The sequence below is a fragment of the Leopardus geoffroyi genome, chromosome D1 (genome assembly GCF_018350155.1).
Source record: "Leopardus geoffroyi isolate Oge1 chromosome D1, O.geoffroyi_Oge1_pat1.0, whole genome shotgun sequence".
Lineage (NCBI taxonomy): Eukaryota > Metazoa > Chordata > Mammalia > Carnivora > Felidae > Leopardus > Leopardus geoffroyi.
The window spans coordinates 60,757,422-60,785,393 of NC_059329.1; the positions used below are offsets into that span (position 1 = coordinate 60,757,422).

The 27,972-nt window shown below is 37.6% G+C and overlaps 2 protein-coding genes across 2 annotated transcripts; one reads left to right on the forward strand and one right to left on the reverse strand.

Annotated features, from left to right (window-relative positions):
- The first annotated feature begins 1,761 nt into the window (after positions 1-1,761).
- On the forward strand, positions 1,762-2,718 carry LOC123602435 (olfactory receptor 51H1-like). The gene has a single exon (XM_045486923.1). The coding sequence runs from the start codon at positions 1,762-1,764 to the stop codon at positions 2,716-2,718; it is 957 nt and encodes a 318-aa protein (XP_045342879.1).
- Positions 2,719-8,244: 5,526 nt separating this feature from the next.
- Positions 8,245-9,198, reverse strand: LOC123602436 (olfactory receptor 51H1-like). Its single transcript, XM_045486924.1, has one exon. It carries the CDS (start codon positions 9,196-9,198, stop codon positions 8,245-8,247), a length of 954 nt encoding a protein of 317 aa, XP_045342880.1.
- Positions 9,199-27,972: the final 18,774 nt, after the last annotated feature.

The following is a 27,972-nucleotide window of genomic DNA, read 5'->3' on the forward strand; positions in this document are numbered from 1 at the left end:
ATGCTGACATCTAATAGGCCAGATATTTGAACCAATGGCTAGCTCTTTTTCATAAGAGTAATGGAAAGAAATGAATATTTCATAGAAAGACAGAAAATGTCCTGGCTAAGACTGGGGAAATATGAATCAGAAATCTTTCAAAGAGGATCTTTTGGGAAATGTCAAAACATAAAAGGTAATAATATGGTTTTTGATTCATCATGAGCATGGGTCAGCCAGAAATGTATACGTAGCCTAGAGGTGAGATATTCAATAATTGAATAAAAGAGGATAAATTATTCAAAAATTACAAGATATACAAAGTAAATGTGATTCTTTGCTGATAGAGGAGAACCTATTAGTTTTCACTTCCACTAACTGTAAAGAACTCTGACCAAAAAACTCAAAACAAACAGAACAAAAAATGGAAGGAAACAAATGAAAAACTCAATGTCAGCACAGAAAACATATGAAGAAAGGAACTTTTTATTCCAAGTAATCATAATAAAAAGCACACATCATGCTTTCAAATGTCTCTACATTTTTACATTTTTAATACTTACACTGCCCCTATGGGGTAGGTACTATGATTGCCACATGTTACACATACAGGACTGTATGTTGAGAAGCAGAGGAACTGGAATCTGAATCCAAGATGTGCCAGTCCAGAGTCCACGTTCTTGACACTACATTGCCTCATAGTCAACTTGATCCCAATCAACTGATGAAGGCAACTGAGGAGTGTCTTAAGCATGAGAGCCTCTCAGAGAGTGTGTTCTACATCTAGCTAGCATTCATGTCTGAAGTCAAATGTCCCATCAGGGGGTCCTGTGGCATAAATATAGTTATTGATTCTAGCAACATAAGGGTGTCTCCCAGATGTCTATGAAGGCCTCTGTAAAGACTCAGAGTGTTACATGTGTTATGCATGATCACTGTGCCTTAGCAATAGGTCATTATCAGATGATCCCAATCCTGAAAAAGGCTTCAAGTGAACCCTGAGGGTCTCACTTCCTTTTAGACAAAGAGAGTTATGCTAAAAAAAAAAAAAAAGAAAAAAAAGAAATACTGTTGTTGCTTTCCTAAGTATGATTTAGTACCCATTTGACTAAGATTTTACCAGATTGGAGATGATAATACATTTAATTTTCTGTAATGGTAGGTGGCTGCCTGAGGTTCCTGGGTTGAGAATGATTCTGAGGCCACATCCAGGTTCAGGGTAAATGAAGGAGTGTTGTGCTCAAATAGAAGCATAGGCATGTACACTGGGTATTTCCATCCCTATCCTAGATACAAGGTCCATTGCCTTCATGGGAGATCTTGGCAGAAGGAGTATGATGGGTAGGGATAACATCCTTTATGGGGAATCAAATAATTCATATTTTGTATTGATTCTGTCTTAGTTATTATGTCCTTAACCTTGCTCAACTGCTTGTAATATATTGGTTAGAAAGAGGGAAGAAAGGACAGGAGAGGAAGGACATTTTACCTAATGCACTAGCATTAGAGTGTGTGCTTCAAACTGAATGTGACTTATTTGTAGTTGGGCGAGTCTTTTTCTCCTGGGCCAGGAGATGCTTTCTCAACAGGATATATGGAGGAGTAGTAATTTCAGAGGTTCATTTCTCTCTTATACCCTCCCTACTAATGTGAAAATAACATTGTTTCACTCTAAGGAAAGTCAGATTCTACTATATTATTAATCCCTGTCACTGTATTTTTAGGAGGTCACCCATCAGGATCCTGCAAGCTCTCTCCTCATGCCTGTGTCACACTGGCTTCATGGCAGATAATAACCACTCTCACTTCCAACACCCTTACTTTGTCTTAACGGGAATTCCAGGGCTTGAACAAAAGTATTACTGGATAGCATTCCCACTGGGTGCTATATATGTCATTGCCCTCTTTGGCAATGGTGTTATCATCTCTACCATCAAGTCTGAATCATCCCTGCATATCCCCATGTACTATTTTCTCTGCATGCTGGCACTGGCAGACATGGGACTTACCCTCTGTACTCTGCCCTCTATGCTAGGCATATTCTGGTTTAACTATAAGTCCATTGCCTTTGATTCCTGCCTTGTTCAGATGTACTTCATTCACACCTTCTCAGCCATTGAATCTGGTGTACTGGTGGCCATGGCCTTTGATCGGGTTGTAGCCATCTGGAACCCCCTCAGGTATGGGACCATCATAACCAATGGTGTGGTCTGCAGAGCTGGGACAGTCATCTTGACAAGGGCAGTCTGTGTGGTCTTCCCTGTGCCTTTCCTCATCAAGCGACTTCCCTTCTACCACTCCAACATCCTCTCCCACTCCTTCTGCCTTCACCAAGATGTCATGCGCCTTGCCTGTGCCAGCACTCGTATCAACAGTCTCTATGGCCTTATTGCTGTCATCTTCACCAAGGGTTCTGACTCCCTCTCTATCCTCCTCTCCTATGTGTTCATACTCCGAGCGGTAATGGCCATTGCCTCAGGGGAGGGCCGGCTGAAAGCACTCAACACCTGTGTTTCACATATCTGTGCTGTACTCATCTTCTATGTTCCACTCATTGGGCTGTCTGTCATCCATCGTTTTGGAAAGCATCTTTCACCACTGACTCATGTCCTCATGGCTAATGCCTACCTTCTTGTACCCCCTGTGCTAAACCCTGTAGTCTATACCGTGAAGACCAAGGAGATGAGAAAGAAAATAATTCAAATATTTGTTCAAACCAAGATCACTGCAGAGGGTTAGGGTCAACCAGTTTGAAAGAGGAAGAATCTATTCTGTAAAGGCTCAATTATGACTATGAGAAATAAAGGTTTATATTTTTCATGTTTTCTGTGTGATTTAAATTGGGCAAAGAGGGATTTCCCTGCACTCAAAGTATACTTTCCTTTTCCTGTGCCAAATTGTTCTTTGCCTAGTATAGAAAGAGTGACATCTTTAGGAACTGTTCAATGTACTGTCCTATAGCCCTGTATTTATGAGTTGGCATGTAATAGCTAAAGGTAGGGCATATTATTAATTCAGCTTTTAAATAACTGTTTTGAACACAAATAGGTCATGAGTTTAATGCCATTTAAATTGAAGCTTGCCAAATCAATTTCACATTCTAACTCAAGAATTAAGAAAGGTCTCCATTAGTTTAAAAGGGGAGAAATGAACTATACTCATTAAATAATAAGAGAACATCTGGGGATAATACATTATTAAAATAAAATATGAATCAGAAAACTGATCAAATTTTAGGTTTAAGGTTATAAATGTAGGGGTGCCTGGGTGGCTCAGTCGGTTAAATGTCTGTTGATCTCAGCTCACGTCATGAGCTCATGGTTCATGGGGTCAAGCTCTGCATTGGGCTCTGTTCTGGCAGTGTGGAGAATGCTTGGGATTCTCTCCCTCCCTCTCTCTCTGTCCCTTCCCTTCTCACACATACACACACTCTCTCTCTCAAAATGAGTAAATAAACTAAGAAAAAAAAAGAATATAAATGTATACAGTTGATCAGGGGCCAACTATGTTGCATAACTTGAGATCAAAAGATTAAGAGTGAGGTTTTGCTTTTCCACGTGTGACACTCCTTATTTTCTTACCTTGGCATCTAGTGTTGTTATGAAAGTAAGTTTAATCATATGAGTACAATTAATTGTAAACTATGAGATTCTATGCGACTATAAGGAGTGTTCAAGAATATCAAATGTAAGAGAATAAGAGAACTTGTATTTGTAGACTCTCCACTAAGCAAAAGACACAGTGCCAGAGCCTTTTACATGTTATTTTATTCGGTAATTATGGCATCTCTGTGAGGGAGAGTGTTATAGACTATTAACTATATGTGATGAGGCAAATACAGGAAGTGAGAAGTTTGAAATTTTTTACAGCAGTTTGACTGCAGTGACACCAAAGCACACAATTTTCTATACAATACAATAAAATTGTGTGGATGCCACTTTTTTTCCTGGTCTGAGTAGATGGGGTGTGGGTTTTCCCAGGAAGACAAACGGGGTGCAGTTTGAGCCATAGGGCATGATTGTGGTTTCTGGTGTGATGAGGGGAGTTAAGTGCAGGTCCATATAGAGGGGCAGGGAGAGGATGGGCTGAGATGAACTGAATTAAAAAGGGGGAGTGGAGGATCCTGGGTAGCTCAGTCAGTTGAGAAACTGATTCTTGATTTCCACTCAGGTCTTGATCCCAGGATTGTGGGATCAAGCCCTGTGTTGGGCTCTGTGCTGAGTGTGGAGGAGTTGCTTATCTATTGTATTTTAAGATTGTTTTGAAATGCTAATTTTTTTTAATGAGAAAAGGAAATCTTGAAGAGAATAGATCTGGGTGAGAGATTATGTTCTATTATCTTTCCATATCAGGGATCTCTGTGGCCCAGTCTCCACACTGTTGTTGCAGTGAACTAGATCTCTAATTCACATTTTTGGAAAGTAATGTAGGTGTTTATTGTAGGTTTCTTTAAAAAAAGTGATGAAGGGAGTTTGCAGAGCAAAAGGCATAACAATACTTCATGAAATACTCTTTGAGCATTTTTCTCTGTCTTCTCATGGAGGCTGCTAATAGTCTATTTTTCTGTTCTCTGTCTTCACGTGGTCCTCTCATGAAACTTAGCTTCCCGCTCACTTCCTCCTTCCCAGCCAGGTGCAGCTGTCCTGAAGTGTAAGTATATGAGAAGGAAAAGTTTTGTTCCCACACTGAGAATTAAACAAATTGTTTTCAGAATGTGTGCACGCCAGAGGAACTTAAGTCTTTGTGTTTCTGTCAACGTGGCCATGTACAACATGGCTTTTATTTGTTTTGTTGTTTTGAGGGTATAATCTTGTTGTTTTGTATGTATGGTTACTAGTCATAGGCTAATTTAATTTTCATTTGATTTTTAAATTTATAGCATGCTATATCTGTTTAATGGTTCATGTCTGAAGGTAGACTTGAATTGTGCCCTAAGTATTAACAGGTGATGACTGATGAACATGTGGCACTTTGTGGCTGTGACAAATTGGCCACTCTATGAAATAAACCAGGAGATGAATCTAGCAGCCTAGGTTTTCATGTGAACATTCCCATATCTAGGATATATAAATCTGTTTTCCCCAAATTGTTTTCAACAGACATACTCCATCTGATAAATCCTTCCTTAACAAGTAGTAAATTTAGTCACGTATCAAATTAAATTTTCCTAAACATCTTATTTTAAGACATAGTTAAACATGTAGTTTGACATATTATTCCTGTGCTGTTGTCTTCCTACTTAGAGAGGTTCTCTCCTCATTCCATTCCATAATTCTGACCAAAAAAAAAAATGTATCTTACATTTGCAAGAGGACCAAACAATACTGATTACCATGGGTGTGGATGACACAGGCAAATCAAAGAATCAAGAACTGAGTTTCTGAATATGTTTCAGTATGTTTTTGAATGTTGTATAAATGAAGCATGTTTATACCTTTAAAGAAAGAACTAGAAAGTGATTACTGTAGGGAAGAGCAAGGGTTAAATAAAGCTTGTGTGGTAATTGAAGTATATAAAAAATTCCACATAGATATAATGCAAGGGCAATTACAAATGAAAAATTAGACCATGAAGGAGAAAAGAAGGGGAGAGATCCATTGGGCTATATTTTAATGTGTATTTATTTTTGAGAGAGAGAGAGAGAGAGAGAGCAAGTGAGCAGGAAAGGGGCATAGAAAGAGAGACACAGAATCCAAAGCAGGCAGCATGGAGCCTGACATAGGGCTCTAACTCACAGACCATGAGATCATGATCTGAGCTGAAGTCGGACGCTTAAACAACTGAGCCACTGAGGCACCATTACCTATAGCCATTGGGCTATATTTTAAAGCCATTACCATGAATGGCATTTTGGCAGAAGAGAGTTACTGAGGTAGCAGAGTGACAAGGGGGAAACTTTGAGAAATACCCACATCCTGTGGGAAAGGAAGAAGTAAAGGCAGGTGACAAAAGAAGCTAGAAGAAGTAGATGTAATAGAGCGCCATGAAATCAGCAAAGAAAAGGGGACTGCAAATATTTGTAATTTGCCCAAATAAATTAAGCTGAAGGAGGATTAAGAGGAAAATACTTGGTTTGTTAATTATAAAGAGATCTGAGTCATGCAAAACGTAGCTATCATATATTAATGGAGACAAAAGCCAGACTGCAGAAGCCACAGGAGGGACTGCACAGTAAAGATGTGGAGTATGTGTATCGATTGCTGCTAAAGAATTTAGACTTTTGATCTTGCTACCTCATGGCCCCACCAGAGAATCAGAGAATAATGGTGTGCAAAGGGCACTTTCAGCTCATTTCCTCTGTCACTACAGTATGTGAGCACTGTAAAGATATCCCCTGGTGGTTGTCTTGTATCCTTAGTCTAGAGTGGTAGTTTTCAAGATTTTAGTTATGTATCTATATAGGAAAAAAAGGACACTCCCCAATACGTTTATATTTTATATTCATTTATTCAAAAATTGTATATGGTAACACATTAAGAAAAATAAACATTTTTGAAGGCTGAGATAAACTTAAATACAAATAAAGTTCTATTTTTTTCTCTTTGTAGGCCAACTGATTTTAATGTGTCCTTTTTGGGACTCATGTTTCCATTTAGATAGCATCAATATTTCTGCAGCCACCAACCATTTCAAGTAACTGCCACTATTAACTTTCATCCTGGCAGTTGAACTTCTTCTTAAGGTTTTGACAATATTGATTCCTAGTTTATCTACTATGCATCTGTGTCTTAGGTTTGTTTCCTCCCCATGGAATTTGCCTGCCAGCCTAGGAAACCCCGAGATATGGATCAAGTCTCAGTTCATAGGCTTTAAAATTTACATCTAAATTTTAATCTCATTCTAACACTTAGAAACTGTTTAACAAGCAAGTTCCTTAACTGCTCTAAATCTTATTTCTCCCAGGTGTCAAATATTGCTCACACCTACTCTGAAAGATTGTTGGGAGGATATTATTTAAGATATATAAAGACAGATAGCATTATTTATCAGTATTAATAAATTAAATGTGATGTTGTAATGTAATAATCTACTTGGCTTGTAATGGTATATGTATTTCCTTGCAGAGAAATATGCCAGGGATTGAGCAGCAAATTGGTGAATATATCTCCATGGTCTAGCATCATGAATGGCATTTCATTAGGGCTAAATGCCTATTTATTGAATGAACAAATAATTATCCTAGCAATTTCATTGTGTAATGATTAATAAAATACTTAAAACAGGTATTAGCATCAATGCAAAGGCACACTGCATTTGACATACTCATCCTCACACATGCGTTCACTGCTTTCTTAAACTTCTTCCCAGTGCTGAAAGTTTTCACTAGTCCTCATAAAAAAGCCCAGGAGTAAATTTAGTTGGATCATCGAGTACACAGTAAAATAGTCTTCACTCATACTGTGTCAAAAGAGTAAGGGTAGAACGTCTATTATTCTACTAAGCATGTGGCAGAAAACTAAGACTATTATAACTCTGTAAAGAAGTGATATTCCCTAAAAGAAAAGGTGTAGGGGCACCTAGGTGGCTCAATCAGTTAAGCGGCCAACTCTTGGTTTTGGCTCAGGTCGTGATCTCACTGTTTGTGAATTCCAGCCCTGCATCAGACTCTGCTCAAGAAGCACAGAGCCTTCTTGGGATTGTCCCTCTTCCTCTCTCTCTGCCCCTCCCCTGCTCATGCACGTGCACATGCTCTCTTTCTCTCTCAAAATAAATAAATAAATAAACTTTAAAAAAAAGGTGTAAATCAAGTAACCACAGATGTATCTGTTTTAATTTGATCATAGGTACTCTTCACTCAATAAATACCAAAACATAAATGCTATTTGATTCTGTAACAGTTTTCTTTGCTCTATTGTTAAGAAAAACAAAACAAAACAATATCTCAGAGGTCCAACCCTTCAGTAGTGTTGTTGTGCTTCTAGAATTCTTCTTTATGTAATCATTATTTAATTGATGATTAAAGAAAGAATGCTACTTCATCTTATGTGAGTAAATGCTCATAAGTGCTATCTAGATACACAGGTAATAATTTATACCATTACTGATGCTCATCTCCCAGTTTCAAAGAAGAAAAATTATGATGTTAATTAAATTAGATTTTGTATGTGACACCAGATTTCAAAATGGAGTGCATACAGGACAAGAATGACCCGTGTTATTTCGTCACCCACGATCCTTGCCCACCCTTGAATTTCACTAGATGTGCATAATCTGACTGCATTGGAACTGCTGAAATGGCCACACCTTATACTTGACTCCACTTCCCTAGGCCCTGTCTTTTCTCCCCTGTAACATGTGTAAGATCCGCCTTCGTATCTGCTTAGTCTTCACACTATAGACAATGGGGTTTAGTACAGGGGGGAGTAACAGATAGATATTGGCCATGAGTGTGTGTACTACTGGTGATAGATGCTTCCCAAATCTGTGGATCATGGTGACACCAATGAGAGGAACATAGAAGAGGAGCACAGCACAAATGTGAGAAAGGCAGGTGTTGAGGGCTTTGACCCTTTCAGTTCTGGAAGCAATGCCCAGCACAGTCTTCAGGATGAGCATGTAAGAAAAGAGAATGATGAGGGCATCCAGCCCCAATGTGAAGATGACTATGATGAGGCCATAGAGACTGTTGATGCGGGTGCTGGCACAGGCTAGCCGCATTGCATCTTGGTGGAGACAGTATGAATGAGACAAGACGTTGGAGCGGCAAAAAGGTAGCCGCTTTATAAGGAATGGCACAGGCAAAACCACACAGACTGCCCGGATGAGGACAGCTATTCCAATCTTTCCAATGATGTCATGGGTGAGGATGGAAGCATAGCGTAATGGGTCTCGGATGGCCACAAAACGGTCAAAGGCCATGGACACTAATACTCCTGATTCTACCACTCCAAATCCATGGATGAAAAACATCTGTGTAATGCATGCATCAAAGGGAATCTCAGGGGCATTAAACCAGAAGATACTGAGCATGGAGGGCGAGGTGGACATGGAGAGACTAACATCGGTGACAGCCAAGATAGAGAGGAAGTAGTACATAGGCTCATGGAGACTCTCATCTACCTTGATGACAGCTAAGATGGTTCCATTTCCCAGGAGAGTTAGTGTGTAGAGAAATCCCAAGGGAAAGGCCATCCATGGGTTTTTATCTGACATCCCAGGGATACCTGTCAAAATGAAACTGTGGTGGTTGGCATGTGATGCAGTTGAATTCATTGTCATGGTCTTACTGTTGGGGGAGGCTGGACTCTCCCACTTAGCTTGCAGCTCCTAAATTGAAAATATATTTTCATAGAAGACAGGTAAATGGCTTTATAAATAGAGAAGAAGAACAATAGAGGGGGCAGTTATGTTAAAAACAGCATCTAGGAGGTTTTTGTATCACTATGTCCTTTTGCTTCCTAGACAATCACATGAAATGAAGCAGCAGCACACAAGGGCTTGATAGTGTAAAGCATTTTGCTAAATAATAATAATAATAAAAAAACCCACTATAAACTCACAACACCACTACCACACAAACACCTACCCACAGCTCCACTGCCATCACAAACCCACATTCACACAAACACATACGGTCTCATACATACACATATGTGTGTGTGTTCTTCCACATGTTTAGGCATTCACTTCACTGTATTTATGATGGTCTACATTTGTAAACAGAAGCATTAGTGGATAAAACTGTTAAAATTAATATTTAACCTTCACAAATTTTAACAATTTATAATTCTCCATAATCTCATTTTAAACCAGCCGGGAATAAAGGTGCCCAAGAAACAACCACACATAGGATATGGGAGTTGCCAGTTACAAAATTTTTATTTTGAGAATCTCCTAACATACCAGAAACTTGGGGTCATTCTTAAAACTTCTTCTTTCATCAAACCAACATTTAACCAACTTCACACTTGCTTCAGAACATATGAAATAAGTATTCCTTTTCTGTCTTTTGTACAGTCAATAAATAAGATAACCCATTTCTCCCGGACTTCCCAACAGACCATCCTCCACCTAGTAGTGCCTCTGCCAATAATTCTTCATTCTGAAGTCTGAATAAACTTTTTGGATTTGGGATATGATTTTATTCATCACCAGCAAAAGCTCCTTTAAGGGCTTCTATTGTACCTAGAACGGAGTCTCAAATATTTATCTTAAAAAATTTTTTTATGTGTACTTATTTTTGAAAGAGAGAGAGAGAGACAGGCAGAGAGAGACACAGAGAGAGAGATAGAGAGCAGAGGAGGGGCTGATAGAGGGAGACACAGCATGTGAGGCAGGCTCCAGGCTCTGAGCTGTCAACACAGAGCCAGATGTGGGCCCAAACCACGATGACCTGAGCCGAAGTTGGACACTCAACCAACTAAGCTACTCAGGCACCCCTCAAATCTTTATCTTAGCCCTCCAGATATAGCAGGATTCAGCTCCTATGCCTATCTTCTGCTCCCACACCAACTTACATTATTTCTCTCCCCTTTGGTCTCTGTAATCCAGCCAAATTTTCAGTGTTTCAGTTCCTGGATCCGAGTGAGATACTTCCTGATACAGGATTTCCACATATGTTCTTCCCTGTTCTTTATGCCTCTCTCTACCTCCCATACAACTCTTCTTTGCCGAGTCAAAGCCTATATATACATCCCAAGTAAGCCTTTTCCAAATGCTCATAGTGGTTAAGATTTCTTAGTATGCTGTTTTCATATTCTGGGCATTTCCTTATCATAAGTGAGTACAGTTAAATATTGTATGATTATTTGTTTCATGTCCCTCTCTCCTGCTAGAAGTTAAACTCCCTAAAGGAAGGAATATTTATATGTTCATCACTTAATAAAACACATGTTAAGCATATATTAGTGTTTCCAAATGTGTGAAATGAAGGAATTAAATAATAAATTAATTAATGTGAATGATTGAATGTCATTATTTTTTTCAGAAGTCTTACAAATCCTCAAACTCCTCCCTGATCTTCTATATGTAGGTTGGGAATCATTAACCAAGAAAAGCATCTCTTTTTCTAAAATGGAACAGATAAAAAAACTTAAATGAGGAGTCTTTGCAAGATATCATAGTGTCTTTATTCTCACCTAGGTGCCTGATATGGGAAAGGAGAAAGAAAAATCTCAAGAGCCAACAAGGTGACCAATCAGGTAGGCTCCTCTACTCCATCTGCTTCCCGTTCTTCTGCTGTGAGTTGAGGAATTACTGTTTTGGAGACAGCACTATGAGGAAGTTACTTTGCAGAATCTGATCTCTTAGACACAGAGGAATCATCAAGAGACAGTGTAGTCCACTTACAAAGGTTGTGTTATGTGTTGCAAACAGAATCTGGATTCAGAATCTACAACACATAACACATAGTTGGGATTTATCTCTCCCAATAAATCACTATGCTCAAATTTAAACAAAACACTTTGTGGTGTCTGTCTACTCCTTTGGCTGCTCCCTGAAGAAGGGCTTTTTATACTTTACATGGTAAGTGAGAGTCCTTCACTTTTTTGGGCCTGCTGATGCCTCTTCTCAAGCAATTCTGATGGCTTTCACTTGGGAAGAATCAGTTGGCTCATTCCTGCTGGATGTTTTACTTGAAAAGACTTGAAAAATCTCTGATATTCTTGAAATCCCCAGGACCTATGGAAGCACTGTTGTTCTATGGAAATGGTGATTCTTGTTTTCACAGATTCTTGTTTCTAATGCTTTTGACTGTTTTTCTTTATCCAAATGTGTTTTACCTAATCTTATTTCCCCCTCATTCCTATCTCTATTCTTTCCCTTTTACATTCTCTCTAAATGTTCAGACCCCTCTTTTTCTACCTCCCAGTTCAATTCATATACTCTTCCATCCAGTCTTTATTTCATTCTTCCCCATGAACTAGGCTCTCCCCTATAGTACATATAGTCCTTAATACCCACACATACACATATTTTCTTCCATCTTTTCTTGTCTAGACTCTTGTCATCTGCTCTTATCATCTCCCTTGCTAGAATTTCTATGAGGATTTAGTGAAATAATGTACATAAATAATTCCACACAGCACTCACTATGTAGAGGACATGTAAAAATTATTTTAAGATTAATTTATTACCTGTATCAATCTCTATGCTCCAGTTCAGAATTGATTTGGCTTCTTTCCTTTCCTGAGATTAGCAAACAGGACACTTATGAAGACTTCTCAAACCTCTGGTGGTGTTTGGAGCCATCACAACTCTATAACAATTTCACAACTCCTCTGTAAACATCCCAGAGGAGTGTTGTTAGCCTCTAGGCTATTCCATCATGATTCCCCTAAGGAGTCCGAACCCATCTGTCAAACTGTCCTTTGTTTTGCCAAAAAATTTTAAATTTTTCTTCATTTTATTTTCACTTTGTCAGCCAAGTTTGAAGAAGGATCCACTTCTCCCTTACACACATATGTGCACTTATGATATATATATGTGTACATATATGTACACATACATATATATGTATATGTAATACATATGTAATAATACATATATATGTATATACATACATATATAATATATATAATAATACATATATATGTATATACATACATATATATAATATATATGTAATAATACATATATATGTACATACACACATATATATAATATATATGTAATAATACATACACACACACACACACACACATACACACATATATATAAAGATTTGTCTCATGTTGAATCACTAAATAAGTTCTAGGAGTTCAGCCAAATGTTGGTCCAGGTCTCTGACTCCAAAACCAGTCTCAGTCTCAGTGATGACATAGTGTTGTGATTTACCCTGAAATAGAGCTGGGATTTATTGTTGTTTTGGATTGGAGAGAAGGTTTGGTTGGACTCTCCATCAGGAACACCAAGAACAAAGTTTTCCAAATTTGTTGCAGTCTCTGATTTCCTGGGCTATTAGTTCAATCTATCATATATAATTTCTTTCATTTCTTTTAATTATTTTTTCTGTAATTTTTTTTCATCAGTGAGGTAATTCTTAAAGTTACAGAAATAGCTCATTCATTGTTCCATCAGTATTTGCCCTTGTGTTGTCAGTCCTTCAAGTGTCCACAGGCCCTATCCACCACCTCTTCATGCTCCTTCTCATCTCATTATTTTCCTTCAGAAGCATAGTTACATTATAAAAGCAGAAAACAAAAGCCAGATGTAAATAATTCTTATGATGATGCTTTTTTTGCCACATTAGAGAATGTATTGTAGAAGTCTATGTATTTTAAATTTCTAAACTCATTTCTTTTCCAGTGTGTATTACAACCTATAGAAGACCACCTATTCAATAAACCTTAAGAGCTAGTGCTTTATAATAAGTGTGTCTGTATATTTTTACAAAGAGTTTGTGATTATGTTTAGGAATCTATGATTATTTGTATATTTATAGTTTTATATAATCCTACATGTGAGGTGTGTGTGTGTGTGTGTGTGTGTAATTTCTATAGATGAGTTTTTATTCTTTTTCAACTGTCTTTAAGTACCCCAAATCATTAAGGGTAAGGAGTTAAAAGACAAAGTCTTTGCCCTTAAGGAGTTTCAAGTTTATGAGAGTGTTTAATGCTCCCCAGTATCTTTGAAATACTGTTAGAAACAGCAATACACACACACACACACACACACACACACACACACACACACACAAAGTATTTGATACAAACTGTCTGAGGCTTTCAGCTGGTGGTTTGGACTATTCTGAGGATATCATGACTTGCCTCAGTCATATAGCTACAGAAACCAATGCTACCTGTAGCCTAACCTCTTCCAGGAAGACTCCCAGATTATCCTAACAATCAATTTCCTATTGTCTGGAGCTCTATTTTATCAAGGATCTGCTTCTCCAGACACAAAATGGCACAGTTTAGCAGAAAGAGTAGTCTGTGAAGTATGATATACCAGTTTTAATTTTACTTGAAACCAGTTTTAATTTTTCATCTGTTTTATCCTAGAGAAAGTCATTAGACCTCATTTTCATTCAACATTTCCTTGTCCTATATTATAACACTTCTCCTGGTTAAGTCTAGCTATTCCCTCACCTTTCCATCTGTATTTGTACAGCCCAAAGTGCTAGAAGAAATCGTACAACCATGTTGACTCATTACCAAATAGATCACACACTCTGTGCTTTCAAACAATCGTACTTAATGACTCTTCTCCCATTCCCTTACATCTTACCCAAATCTTTATTCTTTGTTGCTTACTTCACTTCCTACTTCATTGAGAAAAATGAAACAATCAGAAAACAATATCCAGTGCCCTAAATTACATTTATTTACCTAAGAGATTCAAATATATGCTGATTTCTTGGTTACCTTATGTAAATTAGATGAAATATGCATAATCCTTTCTAAAACCAATTCTTCCAGGGGCCCCTGGGTGGCTCTGTGGATTACACATCTGACTTCCACGCAGGTTGTGATCTCACAGTTTATGGGTCTGAGCCCCATGTCAGACTTTATACTGACAGAACAATGGAGCCTGCTTCAGATTCTCTGTCTCCCTCTCTCTCTGTTTCTCCCATGCACTCTCCCTCCCTCTCTCTCTCAAAAATGAATAAACCTTAAAACACACACACACACACACACACACACACACACAATTCTTTCAAATTTGCACTAAATCCTTTCCTGTGTCTACCCAGGAACATCAGTTCAGCAGTTTTTTTTTGTTTGTTTGTTTGTTTTACCACTCTTCCTTACCATAATGTCTTTACCCTCTTGATTATCTGTATGAGAATCAAACATGAAGTCATGTTTTCTGTCAGAAAAAGATGTTTCAGCCAATAGTAGTCTCAGTTTGTTATTCCTTTTAATGTAAAACACTCTAAAGCAGGAAAAATGTTGTCAGGAAAAGAGGAATTTCTGCCTACTTCATATGATGTATGAGACACTTTCTCTGGATAAATTATTAAAAAAAAATATAACAACAGAAACATTTTCAGAATCTGGGATTTGACTAAAGCCATGCAATAAATTTAGAAACACTCATTTATACTGGAAAAAATTTTACAGCTTCAGGTAAGGACACCATTCTCTCACCACTGACCTTTTTTTTTTTTTTTTAAGTAGTTTTACCTGGTTCTAGTTGGCAGCTGTGCTGCCGGAGTGCAGGCTCAACTTGAACTGGAAGGAAAAAAAACAACAAAGGCTGTGTTAACTAAACTAGGCAAAATTAGTAAAAATTAAACACAATTTTGGTCATTTGAGTTTGTAAGTAGGGCACCAGAAAGAAATTTAACAGGGAGAATCTGGAAATAACAGTCATGGAAGCATTAAATAAGCTTTGTATGCACCCCTGGCTTTCTGAGAAAATACAACCATGTTGGGGAAACTCAAGAGAACCTGCTAGAAAGTCAAAGCAAAGAGGTATTTGAAAACTAGTTGAATATTAAGTATGCTTCCGAAATAACATGCAGATCAATCAGCAAAGTGTTTTTGGCTTAAGGTTTATTGGTGTGTCACCAAGATGTGCAGACACATGAGCAACTCCTAAGAAGCCAGGCTAAAAAATGAAATAAAATTAAAATAATATGAGAAGACACAACAGTGGCTGCACTTCGCAAAAGAGATTTATTGTGGGAATATAGATGTCACAGTTTAAATTCACACAAGTTACTAAAAATGAACAAAAAGAAAAAATAACATAAACATAGCAACCCTTTGAAAAACAATTACAAATGTGGGATGTCTATGCTATAATTTTTAAGATCCTGAGGTCTTAAAGAAAACAATCTGAGACTTTCAAAGAAACAGGAAAGCATGAACCATAATTAAGAAAAAAACAATCAATATAATCTGACTCTTAAAGCACACATGTATTGGTTTTAGCAGACAAATAATTCAAAGAATCATGATTCAAAAATTAAAGAAAATTATGTTCAAGTAGTTAAAGGAAATGTAATGGTAGTGATTGAATGAATAGGGAAAGTCCATAGAGAAATTGAAACTATAAGACAGCAATAAAAGAATTAAAAAAATATAATGAACTGAAATTTTTAAAAATCACTTCATGGACTCAGCAGATTTGAGAAAAGAGAAGGAAGAATCTGTGAACTTGAAGACAAATAGAAGAGTCTCAAGTTCAAATAATATAGACAAAAATATTGAATAAAAATAAACAGTCTCAAATATTTGTGGGGCAACATCAGCATGCCAACATATGTATATTGGTAGGTCCAGAAGAAGAAAGCAAAGTAGCAGAATCAATAACTGAAGATATCATGTTAAAAAATTTATATATTTAGCAACAATAACAAATAGTACACATGTCCAAGAAGCTCAATCTTAACTGTGATAAATGCAAAGATATTAACACATAGAAACATCATAACCAAATTGCCCATAGCCCAAGACTGATAATAGCAAAAAGAAAATGACTAATCAAGTTAAAGAGTAAAAAACGTTGAAATAATTCCTGACTTTTTATCAGTAGAAAAAAAAAATGGAGGCTGAAAAGCAGTGGAATGGCGTATTAAAAGTTCTTAAAGAAAAAAAGCAGTCAAACATTAAAACAGCACAATAAAAATCTTTAACATGAAAGAACACAACAAAGGAGAACAGGAAGAACCAAAAAAGGCTGGAACATATAAAAAATATCAACAATACATATATAAATCCAACCAAATCAATAGTTACATTAAATTTGAATCAACTATAAACTCCAGTCAAAAAGCAGAGATATCAGACAGATAAAAAAGAAAAATCCAAGTATGTGCTACCCACAGCAGCATAACTTAGAGTCAAAGATACAAATAAGTTGGAAGTAAAGGATGGAAAAAGTTTCACCATGAAAACCATATTCATAACAAAGCTGGAACGTTTACACTACCAGACAAAATAGACCTTAATACAAGAAATATTACTAGAGGCAAAGAGAAATATTTAAAGGTATGAACACATGCTGAACTTACAGTAATTATAAATGTCTGTGCACCCAAAACCTAGCCACAAATATATATGAATTTAAAAAATGAGAGAATTGAAAATAAAAATAGGCTATTCAACAGTTATAGTTGGGAATTTTAATAATTCTGTATCAGTAATGGATAGAACAACTAAACAGAAAATCAGTAAAGACATAAAAGATTTAAAAGACATTATCAACTAACTTGTCATAACTGATGTATCTATCTATCTATCTATCTATCTATCATCTATCTATCTATGTATTGATCTGTTATGGAAAGTTGGCATATATATATATCTATATATCTCTATTTACATATATCTATTTGCTCCACTTAACAGTAGCATAACACTAAGCCTTCAAAAACACATACAACATTCTCAAGGAGAGACCATATACAAGGCCATAAAACAAGTAAAAATAAGTTTAGAATAATTAAAGTCATATGTAGAATATTTTTCGGCCACAATAGAATCATATTAGAAATTAAAAAAAGAAAGAAAGATATCTGTACCTTATCCCAAGTTATGGAAATTAAACCACCTACTTCTAAATAAACCATGGGACAAAGAAGAAATAAAAGGCACAATTATAAAATATTTTAAATTGAGTTAAATTAAAAATAATGTGTCAGAAGATGGCAGTGTAGGAGGACGCTGGGCTCACCGTGTCCTGCTGATCACTTAGATTCCACCCACATCTGCCTAAATAACCCAGAAAATCACCAGAAGACTAGCAGAAAGGAGTCTCCGGAGCCAAGCATAGACAAGAGGTCCATGGAAGAGAGTAGGAAGGGCGGTGAGGCTGTGCGGCTACATGGACTGGCAGGAGGGACCATGGGCAGAGGGGCAGCCCGCTGGCAAAGCAGAGCTCCCAAGTCTGACTTGCAAAAGTGGAGGGGCCAGATGGAGTGTGTGCGGACAGTGAGCGGGACGTAACATCTGGAAGGTTATAAGTTAACAGCTCTGCTCGCAGAGCAGGAGGGCTGGAGGACAACGGGAGGGAGAGTTGTTCAGCCCTGGATGACAGAGCTCAGCTTGGCGAGAAACAAAGGTGCTCACCAGAGCCATCTCCTTCGCCCATCCCCCAGCCAAAATCCCAAAGGGAACCAGTTCCTGTCAGGGAACTGGCTTGCACCGTGCAAACACCCAGCCCTGTGCTTCTGCAGATCCATCCCTCTGGCAGCGGGTCTGACTCCCTCCCGGTGCCACAGAGCCTCTCCCAAAGTGGATCTCTGAAGGAAAAGCAAACTGAGCCTGCCCCTCCCGACCCCATGCACCTTGCTCATCCACCCCAGCTAATATGCCAGATCCCCAGCACCACAACCTGGCAGTGTGAAAGTAGCCCAGACAGGTCATGCCACTCCACAGTGAATCCCACCCCTAAGCTCGGGGAAGAGAAGGTACACACCAGTCTGACTGTGGCCCCAGTGGTGGGCTGGGGGCAGACATCAGGTCTCACTGCAGCCTGCCCACCAATGCAAGTTATTCAATACAGCACAGGGGAAGTGCCCTGCAGTTCTGCACCACTCCAGGGACTATCCAAAATGACAAAACGGAAGAATTCCCCTCAAAAGAATCTCCAGGAAATAACAACAGTTAACGAACTGATCAAAAAGGATTTAAACAATATAACAGAAAGAGAATTTAGAATAATAGTCATAAAATTAATCGCTGGGCTTGAAAACAGTATAAAGGACAACAGATAGTCTATTGCTACAGAGATCAAGGGACTAAGGAACAGTCAGGAGGAGCTAAAAAATGCTATTAATGAGCTTCAAAATAAAATGGAGACAACCACAGCTCAGATTGAAGAGGCAGAGGAGAGAATAGGTGAACTAGAAGATAAAATTATGGAAAAAGAAGAAGCTGAGAAAAAGAGAGATAAAAAATCCAGGAGTATGAGGGGAAAATTAGAGAACTAAGTGATGCACTAAAGAGAAATAATCTATGCATAATTGGTATTCCAGAGGAGGAAGAGAGAGGGAGAGGTGCTGAAGTTGTACTTGAAAAAATAATAGCTGAGAACTTCCCTGATCTGGGGAAGGAAAAAGGCATTGAAATCCAAGAGGCACAGAGAACTCCCTTCAGACGTAACTTGAATCAATCTTCTGCACGACATATCATAGTGAAACTGGCAAAATACAAGGATAAAGAGAAAATTCTGAAAGCAGCTAGGGATAAATGTGCTCTAACATATAAAGGGAGACCAATAAGACTAGTGATGGATCTCTCTACTGAAACTTGGCAGGCCAGAAAGGAATGGCAGGAAATCTTCAATGTGATGAACAGGAAAAATATGCAGCCGAGAATCCTCTATCCAGAAAATCTGTCATTTAGAATAGAAGGAGAGATAAAGGTCTTCCCAACAAACAAAAACTGAAGGAATTCATCACCACTAAGCCAGCCCTACAAGAGATCCTAATGGGGATCCTGTGAGACAAAGTACCAGAGACATCGCTACAAGCATGAAACCTACAGACATCACAATGACTATAAATCCATATCTTTCTATAATAACACTGAATGTAAAAGGACTAAATGCGCCAATCAAAAGACATAGGGTATCAAAATGGGTAAAAAAACAAGACCCATCTGTTTGCTGTCTACAAGAGACTGATTTTAGACCTGAGGACACTTTCAGATTGAAAGTGAGGGGATGGAGAACTATTTATCATGCTACTGAAAGTCAAAAGAAAGCTGGAGTAGCCATACTTATATCAGACAAACTAGACATTAAATTAAAGGCTGTAACAAGAGATGAAGAAGGGCATTATATAATAATTACAGGGTGTATCCATCACCTGTTATAATTTAACAATTATAAATGTCTATGCACTGAATACGGGAGCCCCCAAATATATAAAACAATTACTCACAAACATAAGCAACCTTACTGACAAGAATGTGGTAATTGCAGGGGACTTTAATACCCCACTTACAACAATGGATAGATCATCTAGACACATGGTCAATAAAGAAACAAGGCCCCTGAATGATACATTGGATCAGATGGACTGGACAGATATATTTAGAACTCTGCATCCCAAAGCAACAGAATATACTTTTCTTCTCCAGTACACACAGAACATTCTCCAAGATAGATCACATACTGGGTCACAAAACAGCCCTTCATAAGTATACAAGAATTGAGATGATACCATGCATACTTTTGGACCACAATGCTATGAAGCTTGAAATCAACAAGAGGAAAAAGTCTGGAAAACCTCCACAAGCATGGAGGTTAAAGAACACCCTACTAAGGAAGGAATGGGTCGACGAGGCAATTAGAAAAGAAATTTAAAAATATATGGAAACAAACTAAAATGAAAATACAACAATCCAAATGCTTTGGGATGCAGTGAAGGCAGTCCTGAGAGGAAAATACATTGCAATCCAGGCCTATCTCAAGAAACAAGAAAAATCCTAAATAAAAAATCTAACAAAACACCTAAAGGAAATAGAATCAGAACAGCAAAGACACCCCAAACCCAGAAGAAGAAGAGAAATAATAAAGATCAGAGCAGAAATAAACAATATAGAATCTAAAAAAAACTGTAGAGCAGATCAACGAAACCAAGAGTTGTTTTTTTGAAAAAATACACAAAATAGATAAACCTCTATCCAGGCTTCTCAAAAAGAAAAGGGAGATGACCCAAATAGATAAAATCATGAATGAGAATGGAATTATTACAACCAATCCCTTGGAAATACAAGCAATTATCAGGGAATACTATGAAAAATTATATGCCAACAAACTGGACAACCTGGAAGAAATGGACAAATTCCTAAACACCCACACACTTCCAAAACTCAATCAGGAGGAAATAGAAAGCTTGAACAGACCCATAACGAGCGAAGAAATTGAAGCAGTTATCAAAAATCTCCCAACAGATAAGAGTCCAGGACCAGATGGCTTCCCTGGGGAATTCTACCAGACATTTAAAGCGGAGATAATACCTATCTTTCTCAAGCTATTCCAAAAAAAAAAAAAAGAAAGGGAAGGAAAACTTCCAGACTCATTCTATGAAGCCAGTATTACTTTGATTCCTAAACCAGATAGAGACCCAGCAAAAAAAGAGAACTACAGGTCAATATCCCTGATGAATGTGGATGCAAAAATTCTCAATAAGATACTAACAAATCGAATTCAACAGTTTATAAAAAGAATTATTCACCATGATCAAGTGGGATTCATTCCTGGCATGCAGGGCTGGTTCAACATTTGCAAATCAGTCAATGTGATACATCATATAAATAAAAGAAAAGATAAGAACCATATGATCCTGTCAATCGATGCAGAAAAAGCATTTGACAAAATTCAGCATCCTTTCTTAATAAAAACCCTTGAGAAAGTTGGGATAGAAGGAACATACTTAAAGATCATAAAAGCCATTTATGAAAAGCCCACAGCTAACATCATCCTCAATGGACAAAAACTGAGAGCTTTTTCCCTGAGATCAGGAACACGACAGGGATGCCCACTCTCACCGCTGTTGTTTAACATAGTGTTGGAAGTTCTAGCATCAGCAATCAGACAACAAAAGGAAATCAAAGGCATCAAAGTTGGCAAAGATGAAGTCAAGCTTTCACTTTCCACCGATGACATGATATTATACATGGAAAATCCGATAGACTCCAGCAAACGTGTGCTAGAACTGATACATGAATTCAGCAAAGTTGCAGGATACAAAATCAATGTACAGAAATAGGTTGCATTCTTATACACTAATAATGAAGCAACAGAAAGACAAATAAAGAAACTGATCCCATTCACAATTGCACCAAGAAGCATAAAATACCTAGGAATAAACCTAACCAAAGATGTAAAAGATCTGTATGCTGAAAACTATAGAAAGCTTATGAAGGAAAGTGAAGAAGATATAAAGAAATGGAAAAACATTCCGTGCTCATGGGTTGGAAGAATAAATATTGTTAAAATGTTAATATTACCCAAAGCTACCTACACATTCAATTCAATCCCAATCAAAATTGCACCAGCATTCTCCTCAAAGCTAGAACAAGCCATCCTAAAATTCATATGGAACCACAAATGGCCCCGAATAGCCAAAGTAATTTTGAAGAAGAAGACCAAAGCAGGAGGCATCACAATCCCAGACTTTAGCCTCTACTACAAAGCTGTCATCATCAAGACAGCATGGTATTGGCACAAAAACAGACACATAGACCAATGGAATAGAAGAGAAACCCCAGAACTAGACCCACAAAAGTATGGCCAACTCATCTTTGACAAAGCAGGAAAGAATATCCAATGGAAAAAAGACAGTCTCTTTCACAAATGGTGCTGGGAGAACTGGACAGCAACATGCAGAAGAATGGAACTAGACCACTTTCTTACACCATTCACTAAAATAAACTCAAATTGATAAAGGACCTGAATGTGAGACAGGAAACCATCTAAACACTAGAGGAGAAAGCAGGAAAAGACCTCTCTGACCTCAGCCGCAGCAATTTCTTACTTGACACATCCCCTAAGGCAAGGGAATTAAAAGCAAAAATGAACTATTGGGGCCTCATGAAGATAAAAAAAAAAAAAAACTTCTGCACTGCAAAGGAAACAATCAACAAAATTAAAAGGCAACCAACGGAATGGGAAAAGATATTTGCAAATGACATGTTGGACAAAGGGCTAGTATCCAAAATCTATAAAGAGCTCACCAAACTCCACACCTGAAAAACAAATAACCCAGTGAAGAAATGGGCAGAAAACATGAATAGACACTTCTCTAAAGAAGACATCCAGATGGCCAACAGGCACATGAAAAGATGCTCAACTTCGCTCCTCATCAGGGAAATACAAATCAAAACCACACTCAGCTATCACCTCACGCCAGTCAGAGTGGCCAAAATGAACAAATCAGGAGACTATAGATGCTGGTGAGGATGTGGAGAACAGGAACCCTCTTGCACTGTTGGTGGGAATGCAAACTGATACAGCCACTCTGGAAAACAATGTGGAAGTTCCTCAAAAATGAAAAATAGACCTACCCTATGACCCAGCAGTAGCACTGCTAGGAATTTACCCAAGGGATACAGGAGTGCTGATGCAGAGGGGCACTTGTACCCCAATGTTTATAGCAGAACTCTCAACAATAGCCAAATTGTGGAAAAATCCTAAATGTCCATCAACTGATGAATGGGTAAAGAAATTTTGGTTTATGTACACAATGGAGTACTATGTTGCAATGAGAAAGAATGAAATATGACCCTTTTTAGCAACGTGGATGGAACTGGGGAGTGTGATGCTAAGTGAAATAAGCCACACAGAGAAAGACAGATACCATATGTTTTCACTCTTATGTGGATCCTGGGAAACTTAACAGAAACCCATGGGGGAGGGGAAGGAGAAAAAAAAAGAATTTAGAATGGAAGAGAGCCAAAGCATAAGAGACTCTTAAAAACTGAGAACAAACTGAGGGTTGATGGGGGGTGGGAGGGAGGGAGGGTAGGTGATGGGCATTGAAGAGGGCATCTTTTGGGATGAGCACTGGGTGTTGTATGGAAACCAATTTGACAATAAATTTCATATATTAAAAAAATGTGTGAAATTTATGAAATTCAGCTAACACTGCCTAGAGGAAAATATGTACCTTTAACTTCTTTTTTTTAAATATGAAATTTATTGTCACATTGGTTTCCATACAACACCCAGTGGTCATCCCAACAGGTGCCCCCCTCATTGTCCATCACCCACTTTCCCCTCCCTCCCACCCGCCATCAACTCTCAGTTTATTCTCAGTTTTTAAGAGTGTCTTATGGTTTGCCTCCTTCCCTCTCTGTAATTTTTTCCTCCTTACCCTCCCCCATGGTCTTCTGTTAAGTTTCTCAGGATCCACATAAGAGTGAAAACATATGGTATCTGTCTTTCTCTGTATGACTTATTTCACTTAGCATGACACTCTCCAGTTCCAACCACGTTGCTACAAAAGGCCAAATTTCATTCTTTCTCATTGCCACATTGTATTCCATTGTGAATATAAGCCACAATTTCTTTATCCATTCATCAGTTGATGGACATTTAGGTTCTTTCCAAATTTGGCTATTGTTGAAAGTGCTGCTGTAAACATTGGGGTACAAGTGCACCTATGCATCAGCACTCCTGTATCCCTTGGGTAAATTTCTAGCAGTGCTACTGCTGGGTCATAGGGTAGATCTATTTTTAATTTTTTGAGGAGCCTCCACACTCTTTTCCAGAGTGGCTGCACCAGTTTGCACTCCCACCAACAGTGCAATAGGGTTCCCATTTCTCCACATCCTCTCCGGTATCTATAGTCTCCTGACTTGTTCATTTTAGCCACTCTGACTGGCATGAGGTGATATCTCAGTGTGGTTTTGAAAGACCCTGAATAGCCAAAGTAGTATTGAAGAATAAAACCATAGCAGGAGGCATCACAATCCCAGACTTTAGCCTCTACTACAAAGCTATAATCATCAAGGCAACATGGTATTGGCACAAACACAGACACATAGACCAATAGAATAGAATAAAGTCTCCAGAATTAGATCCACAAATGTATGGCCAACTAATCTTTGACAAAGCAGGAAAGAATATCCAATGGAAATAAGACAGTCTCTTTCACAAATGGTGCTGGGAGAACTGGACAGCAACATGCAGAAGAATGAAACTAGACCACTTTCTTACACCATTCACTAAAATAAACTCAAAATGGATAAAGGACCTGAATGTGAGACAGGAAACCATCAAAACCCTAGAGGAGAAATCAGGAAAAAACCTCTCTGACCTCAGCTGTAGCAATTTCTTACTTGACACATCCCCAAAGGCAAGGGAATTAAAAGCAAAAATGAACTATTGGGACCTCATGAAGATAAAACGCTTCTGCACAGCAAAAGAAACAACCAACAAAATTAAAAGGCAACCAACGGAATGGGAAAAGATATTTGCAAATGACATATTGGACAAAGGCATAGCACCCAAAATCTATAAAGAGCTCACCAAACTCCACACCCGAAAAACAAAAAATCCAGTGAAGAAATGGGCAGAAAACGTGAATAGACAGTTGTCTAAAGAAGACATTCAGATGGCCAACAGGCACGTGAAAAGTTGCTCAATGTCACTCCTCATCAAGGAAATACAAATGTACCTTTAAATTCTATAGTAGGAAAGTCAATAAATTAAGCTTCTACCTCAATGGAGACAAAGAAGAGAAAGTTAAATGCAAAGTCAGTATAAACAGTGAAATAATAAAGATCACTGCCAAAAGAGAAAATTGAAAAGAAAAACAGAATTTCATAAAACCAAAGTTTGATTCCTTTGCAAGATCATCAGATTTGATTTTCAGCTAAACTAGCCAAGAGAATAAAAGAGGCATGACATTAAAACCTCAAATCAGGAATGATTGAGGAGATATCACCATCAACCCTGCAGATATAAAAAGGATTACTGTGGAATATTTAAAAAAATTTTTTTTTAAATTCTAGGTAGTTAACATACAGTGTAATATTGTTTTCAGGAGTAGAATTTAGTGATTCATCACTTACATATAACATCCAACGACAAGTACTGTCCTTAGTACTCATCACTGATTTAGCCCATCCCTCCACTGACTTCCCTTCCAGCAACCCTCATTTGGTTCTCTATAGTTAAGAGTCTCTTATGGTTTGCCTCCCTCTCTGTTTTTTATCTTATTTTTCTACCCTTCTTCTAGGTTCATCGTTTTGTGTCTTACATTCCACAGATGAGTGAAATCATGTCTCCATTCATGTCAATGCAAATGACAGGATTTCATTCTTTTTGTGGCTGAGTAATAATCCATTGTATATATGTATACCACCTCTTCTTTATAGATTCCTCAGTCGATGGAGATTTGGGCTCTTTCCATAATTTGGGTGTTGCTGATAATGCTGATATAATCATTGGGGGTGCATGTAACTTTTTGAATCAGTGTTTTTTTTTTTAATTTAAATAAAAGTCAGTTAACATACAGTGTAGTCTTGGCTTCAGGAGTAGAACCCAGCAACTCATCTCTTACATGTAACACACAGTGTTCATCCCAAAAGTGCCTTCCTTAATGCCCATCACTCATTAACCCATCCCCCACACACCTCCCTCCGTCAACCCTTAGTTTGTTCTCTGTTGTAAAGAGTCTTATGTTGGGGCGCCTGGGTGGCGCAGTCGGTTAAGCGTCCGACTTCAGCCAGGTCACGATCTCGCGGTCCGTGAGTTCGAGCCCCGCGTCCGGCTCTGGGCTGATGGCTCAGAGCCTGGAGCCTGTTTCCGGTTCTGTGTCTCCCTCTCTCTCTGCCCCTCCCCCGTTCATGCTCTGTCTCTCTCTGTCCCAAAAATAAATAAACGTTGAAAAAAAAAAAAAAAAAAAAAAAAAAAAAAAGAGTCTTATGTCTATTGTGCATATCTATCTATATCTATATCTATATATCTATATCTATATCTATCTATATCATCTATATCTATATCTGTATCTATCTATATATATCATCTATATAAATATCATCAACGTCATCAATATCATCTATATCTGTATTATCTATATCTATATAATCTATATATGCAGGTATAGATATGCACCACATCTTCTTTATTCATTTATCAGTCAATAAACATTTGGGCTCTTTCCATCATTTGGCTATTATTGATAGTGCTGCTGTAAACATTGGGGTACATATACCCCTTTGAATCTGTATTTTGTGTCCTTTGGGTAAATACATAGTAGTGCAATTGCTGGATCATAGGGTAGTTCTATTTTTAACTTTTTGAGTAACCTCCATACTGTTTTCTAGAGTGGCTACACCAGTTTTTTTCCCACCAACAGTGTGCAAATGTTCTCCTTTCTCCACATTCTTACCAACACTTGTTGCTTCTTGTATTGTTAATTTTAGTCATTGTGACGGGGTAATGTGGTACCTTATTGTGATTTTGATTTGTATTTCCTGGATGATGAGTGATGTTGAGCATCTTTTCATGTGTCCATTAACCATCTGTATGTCTTCTTTGGAAAAAAGTCTATTCATGACTTCTGCCCATTTCTTAACTGGATCATTTGGGTTTTTTGGGTGTTGAGTTTGACAGGTTCTTTATAGATATTGAATACTAACCCATTATCAGATGTGTCACTTGCAAATACCTTCTCCCATTCCATGGACTGCCTTTCAGTTATTTTATTGTTTCCTTCAGTGTGCAGAAGCTTTTTGTCTTGATGAGGTCCCAATAGTTCATTTTTCTTTGGTTTCCCTACCTCTGGTGGTGTGTCTAGTAAGATGTTACTGTGGCCGCGTCAAAGAGATTGCTGCCTGTGGTCTCCTCTAGGATTTTGATAGTCTCCTGTTTCACATTTAGGTCTTTCACCCATTGGATTAACAATGGAATATAATGAATAATTTTATGCAAACAAATTAGACAAATGTGAGGGGAAAGGAAAATTCCTAGAATGTCAAAAATTCCCCAAGCTGTTTAAATAAAAGATTTTTAAAAATCTAAATAGATATATCAAGTAAAAGACTTGAATTAATTATTAAAATATTTCTCACAAAGAAAACTCCCGGTCTAGATGACTTTACTGTGAATTCTAGCATACATTTAAGGAAAAAAATAATACCATTTCAAAACAGACTCTCTCAGAAAATAGAGAAGGGAATGTTTCCTAACTCCTTTTTGAAACTTGGATTACTTGATACAAAATCTAGGTACGTGTATCTCAAGAAAACTACAAAAATAACCCTTTATGAATAGAAATGTGAAAATTTTAAACAAAATATTAGTAAACACATATAGCAAGCAAAAAAATTATATCATAAACAAATGAAGTTTACCCCAATAATCTGAGGTTGGTTTAACATTAAAAGTATTAATGTATAATACCATATAAATAGATTAAAGAAAAACAAAAAAAGATGATTGTATCAGTAAATGAAGAAAAATCATTTTGACATCTAATACCCATTTATACTAAGAAACAAAACAAAACAAAAAAGTCTCAACAAATCATGGTCACATGAAAAGACTTTAGCATCATTAATCACTGGGAAAGTCAAATTAATTCTGTGATGAGGAACCACTACACATTCCATAAAATCTGACAGTGCCATGCATTGACAAGAA

What these genes read in the sequence shown, in the direction of transcription:
- LOC123602435 (XM_045486923.1), top strand. Translation starts at nt 1,762, where the DNA reads ATGGCAGATAATAACCACTCTCACTTCCAACACCCTTACTTTGTCTTA.
- LOC123602436 (XM_045486924.1), bottom strand. Translation starts at nt 9,198, where the DNA reads ATGACAATGAATTCAACTGCATCACATGCCAACCACCACAGTTTCATT.